This window comes from Dermacentor albipictus, chromosome 4 (genome assembly GCF_038994185.2).
Source record: "Dermacentor albipictus isolate Rhodes 1998 colony chromosome 4, USDA_Dalb.pri_finalv2, whole genome shotgun sequence".
NCBI lineage: Eukaryota > Metazoa > Arthropoda > Arachnida > Ixodida > Ixodidae > Dermacentor > Dermacentor albipictus.
The window spans coordinates 127,850,654-127,863,487 of record NC_091824.1 but is presented as its reverse complement, the minus strand read 5'-3'; the positions used below and the strand labels follow the sequence as shown (position 1 = coordinate 127,863,487).

Here is a 12,834-nt window from a genome sequence, read left to right as displayed (position 1 = left end):
GCATACTAGCCGCACAACCACGCTCTTCCTTGCTGCGCCGCGCGCGGCCGCGTAGCTACCATATGACGTCATAACAGCTGCAAAAGCGGAGGCTCAACTCGTGCGCTCACTTGCGGCCGCGTAGCTATATAGCCGGGTCTCAGCTCGTGCGCTCACCTGCATGAGTTGTTTCTTCGTCTAACCGAACCAAGTATAGCCAAGCAACAGCAGTTCACCAGACTAAACAGTGGTTCAACAACTAAAATAAAGGCTAGTATGCTTCGCATCTTGGGCTTAACCTTAGCTAAGCCACAGCCATTTTTTTCATTTTGAAGCTCTAAGATTATCTTGAAATTTGCGTTACATACATTTCTGTTTTCTCTATATTGTAATTCATATTCCATATTTATCTGCTGCCTTGTGAAAGTGCTCCAGAATTTTATGACCATGTACGTATGCCTCTTATTGTTGCTGCTTGTGCGGGGGTCGAGGGATCCTTGTGCTGTTTGCATGCAGCTTTTACCTCGACCACCTTTATCCTAGAGGATGGGAAAGAAAGAAAGAAAGAATTACTCTCGTGAATCTCGATTTTTATCATAATATTGTTCTATAACCATAATTTCATTTGGCCTGTAACTTCTATCATACGATGCTTTCCACAACATCAAAAATAAAAATAATAGTTCTTAAAGTAAAAGAAAAGAAGAATTGGTAGCATGGCGAGTGTTGGCAAAATAATTTGTAGATTTAGCGATATGTATATCAGTAAATGTCGAGCTTTATTTTTGTCCCGAAATTTAATTAACTAAATTTGTAGTGACCGTACAACATTCATCTGTTTTAACGAAACTAAAGCTGCTATGTAGCGTGCTGAATTAGATTTTTTTTCTTACAGAAAGCGTTAGTGTCCTTCCCAGAATATCAACGTTAGATGCGCCGCTCACAAGCGTTGCTGTAGCACTCTGTACCGCAAGGTCCCGTCATATTGTCCAGCGTGTTGTGACGTATATGGCGGGAGGGAAAGGCGATCGCGGGGAAAGCAGCGCGCACTACGGTCCAGCTGGCGGCCAAACAGATGATAGATGTGATATTGTGACAAGTTTCCCGCTTATAAGCAGCTGGCGCTGCCTGCCTGCCAGGAATGTAACGGTGTCCGCAACAGCATTTCTGTACGTCTTCCTTGAACCAGTTCTTATTGTCACGCGTACCTCTAATCGCATGTTATACACAGTTAGGAAGCAAGGTAGGGATGCTTTCTGCGGTGAAGCAATGCACGGTCAGGTGTTATGGGCTCCAAGATTGCTCTCATGTCGTTCTTGTGCGGAGTTATAAGACATGACGTTGCTGTAAGTTGGAAAGCGTTCTCACAACTTTACGTATAGAATTATTCACCGTATGCTGGAATTCCCGCTGAAGTTGTTACTAGTGCGCGCGTATATATATGTAAGGCTTGGCGTGGTCACATTCGTGATCTGCACTGGTGCGTTTAGTACCACTTTCCGGCGCTATTACCTGTAGTTTGTTTTAGCTTAACCATAAATTAACACTATGTAGCGGGACATTACATGCAGGTCGCAAAAAATGCAAGAAGGCTAGACTCATCTACGCGTTAAAAATTATTTAAGGGACGTATAGTGACTGAATTTCACGTGCATGCCCAGCGTGGTGTCTATGGCGTCATTATCTTTGCTAGCACTATTTATCGATCGAAAAAGACCGGTGAAACAGGCAGTCTTCGGTCACTTGCGTTCGTTGCAGTCTCCACAGCACCTACGTTGGGTGACTAAGGAAATGCACAGAACTGAAGCCACCCTGCCCTACAGCCCAGAGTAAGCGCAAACTCCAACGTCGCGCTGAAAAACAGAACTTAGCGTATCGATGTCAAGCTCTGGCTGACACAGAACGGGGCCCATGTTCACAAGAACGCGCTTATTCTGGAATTGTGTCGCAGAGAAAATTACAGCCAATCCTGATGCTGGCCGTATAGAGCGAAGGCGACCGACCAATGTCAGAGAGTACTTACAAAAGAAAAGCTTTGTGGATTCGCTTCCTCGTTGTTTCATAAAAATGCACTCGAACATATATTAACCATTATTTGTTATAGTGTCCTGAATTGTTATTCTGAACGTAAAGAGTATCAATAGATGGACTGAAGCATAGAATGACTCCGCATAAAAGCGCCAGTAACATTTTGTTCCCGCGATGATTTTGGATATTTAGTAAAGACGGGCTTCAGCTGCTCCTCGAGTTACTCCGCGATACAGTACGGCGGTGTGAACGGTGAGCTGTGTGGGCGGGCTAGCAGGACTAGGTGAGATGGATGGCGCACTGCGTGTGTGTGTGTATATATATATATATACATATATATATATATATATATATATATATATATATATATATACACATACATGGTGCATGTTATAATTATGAGACCTATGGTGTGCAGTCGTCAGACCTCTGACAATATGGCACCACAAGCTTTATAATTGCATCATGGACCACGTTATTTTTTCTTTTGTTTCGTTGAACACATTCGCTAACGTTAGCTGGGTCACAAGGTATATATAGTGCATCCCGGTTGAGCTGCGTTTTCGCCGTTCTGGCTAGTCTTTTAGGGCAAGGAGTTTTCTTGATGTTGATACACAGTAATTGACGGGAGCTGTTGGCACGTCATGGATAGAACATGCGTGTTGCTTTTCTCGCTCATCGGCCCAGTAGCACAGCTTGCTTTCCCACTGAGGCTGTTCGATGGCGTTGCTGTCCCGTGAGCGCGGGTGCGTAGTCACATGATCTTTTTTTTTTCATATCTCCCGGGATTTCACTCTTTGGCAGAAAAATAAGAGACGCGATCTGTACACCCTGCTGAAAAAAATCATTTTGACGTATCTTACAATTCTCTACAACTCCCTAATGGAGGTATTGACGATTAAACAACAAAAATGAAAGCGGCCTAATTACCTTTAAATAACTACGCGTAGATGTCAGACTAAAGAAACAACACCGACAGCTCCTAAACTTCACTCCGAACTACGTACGCATGGTCTTATTCGGATTTAATTACCCGCATTTTTAAAGAGCTTCCTGCATGATAGCTGGAACACCCTGTGTACAACTTGTCGTGTACCGCCCCCCTCGTAGCACTCCAGGCAATCAAATGGCGCACTTCAAATATTAATATCGTAAGATAATTGCATGGTTAACCCACTCCTGATAAACGTTGATCGTCGAACTCCTTTTCGAGAAGAAGACCGCCGCTAACTATCATATAGACGCTGTGTGCCGCACAATTAAGCGCTGTCGTCAGTCACTAGCACGATGCACACCAAAGCTCGCTGTGTGAAAGCCAGCCACTCAGCCATTTTCGTGTGCAACCTCTATTTGCAGCTTTGAAAAAATAAAAACGCTGTGTGCCTTCTTTCACTTCTCTCTCTCTCTTTTAATCGCAATATCCGCTTCCCCCATTGCAGGGTAGCAAACCGGACGTGCGTCTGGTTAACCTCCCTGCCTTTCCTCTATTCTGTTTCTGTAGGGTGCTTCTCTTTTACGCGACGTTATACTATAATTCAAGCCTACCTTGGCACCTTATGAGGTATAGTGCTGATTACTTTTTTCAATGACTGCTAACTGTTTTGATCAACAAATATCGACCGTTTAAATATTCATATTTTGATCTGCGAAACAGTTTTATTCCAGAGGATACTTTTGAATACCGGTGAAGCAGAATGTTTACAGTCATCAAGTTGACCCAGTACGAGAACCAAACAGTATAAGAGGTGTGCGGGTCCCTGTATACTACAGGGCTTTTGTAATCGCCAACATTCACTGCCATGCATAATTCATAACATAACACGCACCGGCACACTTGTACACGCGCCAAATCCAAGTGATCTACTGGTTGAAATCACGCCCAACCGACGTGGGGAAACGACCCCATTTCTAGGGCATTTGGCCGCAGAGAGCCAGATTCGACCAAACCTTTCGACTGACGGGACATTCGACCGTGCCCCCATTTCCTCCCATTGTGCCCTATACTGTTTTCTCTTTGCCCCTTGATTACTGCGGGTGCACTTCAATTCACCTCACGAACCGTGCTCCTCGGCCGCTCACAATCCGCTGCGGTGCGTCAAACTTTCTGAGCACGTGATTTCCATTAATAGGTTCTCCTATACTGGCGATGGATTAATAGCGGCCTCTCGGCTATCGAGCGTGCCGTACGACATGAATTTTGTATTTCTTCCTTTCTTTTACCCTGCGCCGAAGTGCAATTACGTAAAGAGCGTAGCGGAGCAGCCGTTATGCGGGTTCTACGGTAAGGTGCCACGGCTGCGCAGATGCGTTCCAGCGACTTCGCGCTGCTACGAATCGCTGCGAATATGCCAAACCCGCCACTTCACCACCGAGCTGTCAGCGAAACAGTGCACGGCAGTGACTCTCCTTCGATAGGCTTGACACAGTGTTGTGAAGCGAATGCGACAAAGAACTTGGCGCGCTCTGTGCTTGCTATGCAGTCAGCGTACGTTGATGACCTTTCACGTCAAGTGAGTAAGGTACTATACTGTATGTTTTCTGCGTGTGGCACTGTAAACACCGCGGTGAAGTACAGTGCTTTTCGCTGAGCTTTTGGTGACTCTTCAAGTACGTGAATAAGTATTTGTAGGCTTATCGTTATTTCGGCAGATTTGCGTCGAGACACGTTTTGTAAATATCTTTTTTTTAATGGCATGAAATAAACGCAAGCAGCCCTTTATGTTGCAGATACTGCAATTGTTTGCGCATTTGTTGTGAATTATCCGGCTAGTAAAGTCTTCTGTAAAATTAGGCTCGAGTCGGGGGCCATATTGTGCCTAATATTCCGAGTGCCAGTGTACTTATATCGCCATGACAGAAGGTGATAAGCGTCCGCCTAGTAGCAGGAGCCATGCAATTGGGACAAGTTTCACGGGTGTCGGCTGTAGATTAGTGCACTCTTACTGCGCGCGCTTACACGCATTGCTGTTCAGTTGAGCTCAGTTGTACCTCTTAAGTTTTCTATGCCTTACCGTTGCTGCTTTTTGTCTTTTTCCCTGTACGATCATTTTGCACGTTTTGAGATACTGTTGTAAAAACATTTATTATTGAGGGAATGACTCGAAGGCCTATGAGGCGGTAAGTTACAACATCGGTACGATGATTCATACAAAGCAGGGAGTCGAAACCGACTTTCCTGATGTCAGACGTAAGAATAGGTAAGAAAAAGAGTATTTGTTGTTTGTGTTCACGAATGGTAATTGAAGGAACAGGCGGTCACAATCATGCACACTAAACCTATGCTATCTTCTCATAATTCGCAGTACCGGTTGCTGATCTTTTAGACAGGTTAGCGGTCTTGATGCACATTTCTTGTAGCAGCTGGTAACAGGGTGTCACCAAATACACTGTAAACATATTTACACCCTTAGGAGTGTTTTCTTGTCGCATTGGTGGCACGCTTATCGTTAAGGCTTTACAAAAATTTATAGAGGCCGACAACGGAGCTCTAACTAAACGAGTGATGACAAAAGACGTAGATGAAAACTACCTTATCATTCTGACAGCCTTGGGCACACTGAAATATCCGACAAGAGAATGGCACAGGGACAGATATGATTCTTCTGTCGGATATTTCTGTGCGCCCAAGGCTGTCAGAATGATTACGTAGTTTTCAACTACCTCTTTTGTCATCGCAAGCCTAGTTAGACCCACGTTGTAGTGATCTATAAATTTTTGCAAGGCCCTAGCGGTACAAGTGCGACAAGAAAACACCTTTAGGGGTGAAAACTTTTTACAGTGTAGTTGACTGTCGTGCGTGTTCTTCTGGGTGGATTTGCACCTAGAAAGCCTATAGAACACTCCAACAGCAGTCGCTGGCAGGATTGAATAACGTCGATTACATTCGGCTTTGTGTATATTGCGGCATGACGTATTCCAGGTTCACTTGCATGTGCAGCATTCATTTCAGAACATTGCTTCAAGCATTGCGGCGAACGCGAATTATGTCGTGGCTGGTGCCCCTTTATGGAATCGAATGCAACAACGTCGAAAGATCTGATACCAATGGATATGCCTGCTGTGACAACAGAACTATGAAGCTGCGACAGCTGATCATGGGTTCACAACAATGCTAGCTCATCATAATTACTACAAGCTTTGCGCTGACATTCGGCCACTTTATCCTTGATTTAGTTGGAGTCATAGCAAAGAAAAAGCAAAACCAATGTAGCAATCGTAGGAGGCGAGAAAATTTTTATATGAAGTCCTTGCCCAGCAACTCTAAAGCCAATTTTCATTATCCTGGTGCTTTACTTTGTACTGTTGAGGGCACAGAGCAGTATTTCTCTTTGTGCTGTACATCAATTTAAAAACACACACACACACACACACTATGGCGCAGTCAGACATTGCTGGACGATTCTAGTAGTCTAATATAGGCGTTAGCGTAGCTTTAAGATCTACGCAGAAGTCGGCATATGACTCCATCTATGATTCACACTGGTGCTGGCATCGCAGACGTGTTGTCTGGCCTGCTGTTAAAATAATGGCATGGCAAAATTTTTTCTCTCCATTTATTTGATAGTTTAACTGCTTAAAATCGTCGAGGTGAGCAAGTTCCAACTCTTGCGTAATAATCCTTTTTGGCCAGTAGAGCGCTGTTCCACGGAGTACGAGTTGAACGCGTACTTCTGAATGGTGTGTGCTACGCCACAGGTAATGCCTCGCAAATGTATTCAAGAGAAAAAAAAATTCACCGACGATAACGATACCCCCTAATCAAAAATTTCAGCGCAGCTATATACGTGTCTTCATTTCGTCATATATTCGCTGGCGTGGACAATCAGTGTCGCGCGGCATGCTTAAAAAATTATGGGGTTTTACGTGCCAAAACCACTTTCTGATTATGAGGCACGCCGTAGTGGAGGACTCCGGAAATTTCGACCACCTGGGGTTCTTTAACGTGCACCTAAATCTAAGTACACGGGCGTTTTCGCGTTTCGCCCCCATCGAAATGCGCCCGCCGTGGCCGGGATTCGATCCCGCGACCTCGTGCTCAGCAGCCCAACACCATAGCCAATGAGCAACCACGGCGGGTACGCGCGGCATGCTTCAGACGTAGCGATGTGGGGCGCGATTGCCTCGCTAATCGGGAGATCGCGAGAGGCGACGCGTGGGTGACACGTGGGCGCGATTCACAGCAGCCGCCGCCGCCGCCGTCCGTTTCCGTGCTACTCTGGCGCCATCTCTTAGCCATCATCGCCGCAAACGCCGTCATGCGCGGCCATGCGCTTTTCTTCTCACGTTTTCGCGACACCCGTCTCCTCCGCTTTCCTCCTCCGCTTTCCTCCTCACGCTTTCTTCGCTATCGCAGTTTTTCCGTCTCCCGCTGCGCTCCTCGTTCGCTTCCATCCCTCGCTGTGTTCGTTTGCTCGGTTACGAGGGACAACGCCAACGCTCGCCGCAGGAACGGGCGCCCAAGGGCTGCGCTCTAAAAAGAACAGCTCATTAACTGTTAGTGTATTCTTACTTTTACATACGAGCAAACAGAGTTCATCGGAACTCGAAATGTTAAGATTTGTCCGCTCCGTCAATGTCGCTTCATGGCGTCTGGGATGACCCGGTGATGCTTCCTTTGCTAAGCATTAAGCAATAAAGCTTCAAGCTGAACCTTAAGAATTAAAGCATTAAGCTAAACGTTGAACAATAAACCAAAGCTGATGTGCCTATAACATTTCTGCGTACATTTCACAGCTGATTATTTAGCTAAAATCATTTGCTGCTAGGGGAGTGCAATCTGTGTAAACTACTGAAAGAGTTTCTTGCGTGACTAGTACTGTGACAAAAGCAGTGACGGAGGCATGCATGGAGATTCCTGTGGCGTTCCTGGCGAGAAAAACGTGTAGAAGCTAGTTAGGAGAGCCCATAGACATATCGCTCCGGAACACTGGGGGTGCTAGTAGATATCTTGTCTGTTGGCTCGTTAAAGGCTCTACTTCTAGAACTATCGATAAACTAACGCTGTTTCTTCACATTCTCATTTTTTTCCTTCCGACTCGCAGGATTCCCCGATGTGGTCCTTGAGGAAACGGCGCTTCGCCCGATTCGCGGCCGCTGGCGTGACCGCTGTCATGGTGCTCGCCAGCCTGGCTCACTTTGCCAGCAGCGCAACGCGGATCCATGACAGTCGGGCGATCGCTGCGCGGCGCCAGTCGTCGGCCCACCCACTTCCCGTTCCGCTGGCGTCCCAGGCAGCAGGCTACAGGCAGTCTCAGCAGCAGCCGCTGGCTCATCGAACATTCCCCAGCAGCCGTGTGTACAGCCAGCCCTTTGAGTACCTCATCAACCAAGAGCGACTGTGCCGCGGCAACGGCACGGACAAGCATGGGCACCGCATCGACTATTTATTCCTCATATCGTCCGCGATGGGCAACGTCGACCGGCGCAATGCCATTCGAGACACCTGGGGCCGCGACGTCCTCGCGTTCACCGGCAACCGGCTAGCCTTCCTGCTGGGCGCCGGTAACGACTCGAGGCTCCAGTCGGCCGTCGAGAGCGAGGCCTCGGTGCACGGTGACGTCATTCAGGAGGGGTTCTTCGACTCGTACCGCAACGTTACGCTCAAGTCCATCATGATGCTTCGGTGGACGACGCAGTTCTGCCCCGGCGTTCGGTTCGTGGTCAAAGTGGATGACGACACGTACCTGAACGCAGGAAACTTCTTCGCTGCTATGCAGTCCCGCTCCGCGGATGCCATCTACGGCAAGGTGTACCAGGTGAGCCAGCCAATTCGTGACCTGACCAACAAGTGGTACGTGACGTCCGACGAGTACCCGGGCGACATCTATCCGGACTACGTCGGTGGCTCGGCCTACGTCATCGGAGGCGACGTCGTTGATGCGCTGTACCGGGCCACAGGACACGTGAGGCCGTTCCCGATCGAGGACGCCTACATCACTGGTTCGTGCGCCGAGAGCATCGGCGTGCGTCGCGTCCAAGTCGAAGGGTTCAACTCGCTGCGCATCGAATCCGTGTGCGAGGTGAAGAGGGCGGTGACCGCGCACTACACGACCGCCAAGGAGATGTTCGCCTTGCATGATCAGCTACGGGGCACCGAGTTTGTGTGCCAGCGGCTCTTGTTCGACTTCGCATACTTCTGTTACTGTCGCAAGTCATCTGCCGTCACGTGACGGCGAGGCGATGGAGACGCTGTTGTGTGTTGTGTTGTTTTCGTACTGCTCTTCCTTCTTTTCGGTTTCGTTTACGAGTTCAGTGGCTGTTTCAGCGCCGCAGTTGATAGTTACGATTTCCCCATGATCACTGCTGGTTGTGTCACAATTCGCTCGTACCGAGCGACATCTCGCGAACCTGCCAAGAATTCTCGTGAAGCGCGTTGCTGCACACTCACCGGGCATCATGCAATGGACACGGCTGAGCGACATCGATTGAGTGCAGTCGTACTGCTGATTTTCTGCATCTCGTGTTTATGTGATGTTAAGAATCCATCCCCAGTGTCGGGGTTGTTTTCGCCATCTTATTTTGCGCCGTCTCATGATGCTTACGTGGCGCCATTTAATTTAAATTGTCCGTTTCTTCCTATTATGCTTAGGAAGTCGTTTTGTATGCAAGTGTGCGCTTCCAGATCGTTCACCGTCCGAGAAATTTGCCTGTTTTGCGTGCTGTGTTGTTTCAAAGTATAACGCCGTACACCACAACTGTGTGGCGATTTCGGCGCTCTGTGCCGCTAAGTACGCAATCACTCATTTGCGTGAGACGGAACGTTCTCACACCAGTATACCTAGGGACCAGAAATGTTCCGTCGATATACATCGTTATTATTTTTTGTTAATGGAAACGGATACCCCGTAAGGACTTTTTGAGGTATCTACAGCACAGACCAAGACAAAAACAGTCAGCTCACAAGCACATTACACGCGAAACTTCGAACTTCACTCAAGTTCAGTGGAGTGCAAGTTGCTTCGGAAAGTAACGCAGGAGATGGCCGTGTGGCGTTAAGAATTAAAGTGCATTTCGCACCCAGTACACCCAGACGGCCCAATTGTCACAATGTAATGTCTCCGGTGTGTTCTTACTTTGTGCGATGGAGTTTTGTTTTTGTCGAGCGCATAGCCCGAACATACCTGAGGTTTATGTTATTTTATTTGTTTTTATTTATTTTTGAGTAACTTCAAATGTGCACTGGTTCTGGCGGTTGAATCGCGATGCGGAGACATTGTAGGTGTTATTGCGGTTGTGACAGAAGAATAGGTTTAAAAAAATTGTTTGGTTGTGAAGTCGGCCTTATATTGTGATTTTATTACTGTTCCTATTTCACCGTTGGGTGAGAAAATTCAGCAACTCTTAGTAGTTTTAGCCACTGCTAAAACTTACGTGCTCCGTGTTAGTTTCCATATTAAATTCGTGTGGCGTAACATTGATAGAGTTCTTTTAGTAAACCTCAGCGCAGCCTAAGATATTGATAGTCAATGAAGCACACCACTGTATGGTTGGCTTAGTTATAGAACGCTAGCATATATACAAAAAGTCACTAGTGAGAGCGTCTGTTCAAGCAGATATAGGATTCTGTGGCCACCTGTATAGTCTTCTGATATAATGTTCATGGTAGGCAGGCGGAGCTAAATAGTCTCCGAGGAATGTTGTTGGTCGAACACCGATGTTTGCCCATGTTTCTGTCACGTGATGAAGAGGGCCAAAGGCCATCGTCTGTGTCTGTGTTATTTCTTACCACACAAGGACAGTGCTATGTGTTAGAATCTCAAAAATCCTAGAAGTTAGAAATTTCACAAGTCGTCACATCGACTTGCGCTGCCATGTGCGTCTTTTTCACAGACCAGTGCCAAAAGTTTATTTATGGCAGTGCTTCAAACGAAGAAAGAAATGCAAGTATCTTCTTTCATTGCACCTCATGAATTGCCTGAAGAATTTTTGTTTCACTGAAAATAAAGAGTAATATGATGCTGTTCAAAGACCATCTTTGTCAGTTCCACATTTCGCTTTGAGGTTCCGCCGCCGATAGTTACGGCTGTGGTGCGATTACGTAGTTCGCTTGCTCGTTTCGTTAGACGGGTTGCTACAAATCTTTTAAGCCTCGGAAGCTAGTGAGGCTATTTCTACTCCAGTGGCGTAGCCGGAAATTTCGTTCAGGGGGGGCTCACTTTGCAGCGCGGCCTGCTCCTTAAAAAATTAGTCGAGGGATATATATATATATATATATATATATATATATATATATATATATATATATATATATGTATATATATATATATGTATGTATATATGTATGTATGTATATATGTATGTATGTATATATGTATGTATGTATGTATGTATATATATATATATGTATGTATATATGTATGTATATATATATATATGTATGTATATATATATATATGTATGTATATATGTATGTATATATATATATATGTATGTATATATGTATGTATGTATATATGTATGTATATATATATATGTATGTATGTATATATGTATGTATATATATATATGTATGTATATATGTATGTATATATATATATGTATGTATATATGTATGTATATATATATATATATATGTATGTATATATATATATGTATGTATATATATATATATGTATGTATATATGTATATATATATGTATATGTCTGTCATTCAATAACCTTGGTTACATGTTCGTACACATGCAACGACCAGCGGAAAATCTCAATGACGCTTTCCTTTGTTAGAAGTACTGCGCAGGAGCAGCTGTCACCGGTTGTGCATTGCCAGTAATTGCTCCGAAATTATAGTCGCAACAGAGAGCACATATAAAAAGCAGGAGTTCTGCAACATATACAAAGGCGAGTCAAATGAAAGGGAGCCAATGCGAATATATGACAAACGGGGAACTTTATTTAAAAGCAGCCACCATGAGTATTTAGACACTTGTCCTACTAACGAGTCGCGTAATTCCCGTCTCATAGAACTCCTTTGGTTACTGCCTCGAAAATCTGTAAATGACTACACGTCATCTTCCGACACGAATCTGGTTCCCTTGAGCAGTTTCTTCAAATTTTACCAAATGTGGAAGACGCAAGGCAACAGGTCTGGGCTGCATGAGGGATGTTGTAGCGTTTCTCACTTGAACTTTGCCAGTTTTGTATTAACCACATCAGCGACGTGGGAACGGGCAATGTCGTAAAGCAAGATGTCCCCAATGCTCAATTTTCCACGTCGTTTCCTCTTAATTGCGACACGCAGCTGATCCGATCTTTCACAATATCTGAAACGATTTAGAGTCTCTCCAGGTTTAGAAAATTCGGTCAATAGTGGCCCCTAACGATCTAAAAAGAAGTCAACGCTTTTTTGGCATAAATGACGGCCTTTGTTTTCATTGGGAGTGGTGAATTCAAATGTCTCCACTGTAAGCTTTGCCGTAGTGTTTCAGGATAGCAGCAGTGGCACCATGAGTCATCACCGGTCACAATTGCAGTCAAAAATTCGTCACCCTCATCTGGAGTTCTTTGACGTGCACTTAAATCTACGTACACGGGTGTTTTCGCATTTTGCCTCCATCGAAATGCAGCCGCCGTGACCGGGATTCTATTCGCCCGACCTCGTGCTCAGCAGCCGAACACCATAGCCACTGAGCAACGACGGCCTTTTCAATTGTGTTGGGGGTGACTGCACGGTGGCTTTGGCCCGGCCATGGATCGTCTTTGTAACTTTCATGTGCTTCTTTGAACAGTTAGCTACAACGCTTCACAGTGGCCAATGACACGCAATGTTCAACGCATACGGCAGCCATACGGCGAATAATTTCTTCTTGGGAAACATCTTCATTTGTCAAA

General features: G+C 45.6%; 1 protein-coding gene across 2 annotated transcripts in view; it reads left to right on the top strand.

The window, feature by feature from the left end:
* The window catches only part of LOC135899518 (beta-1,3-galactosyltransferase 1-like), a 57,177-nt gene extending 46,210 nt beyond the window's left edge, over positions 1 to 10,967 (top strand). The window contains exons 1-2 of one of the 2 annotated variants that reach the window (XM_065428790.2): positions 1,230 to 1,325; positions 8,049 to 10,967. In XM_065428790.2, the coding sequence (XP_065284862.1) occupies positions 1,266 to 1,325; positions 8,049 to 9,176 (1,188 nt within the window). In that variant the 5' untranslated portion in view covers positions 1,230 to 1,265 and the 3' untranslated portion in view covers positions 9,177 to 10,967. Of the gene's footprint in view, positions 1 to 1,229; positions 1,326 to 8,048 lie in introns of those variants that run through there. The other variant, XM_065428791.2, reaches the window with a different exon arrangement.
* The last annotated feature ends 1,867 nt before the right edge of the window (positions 10,968 to 12,834 follow it).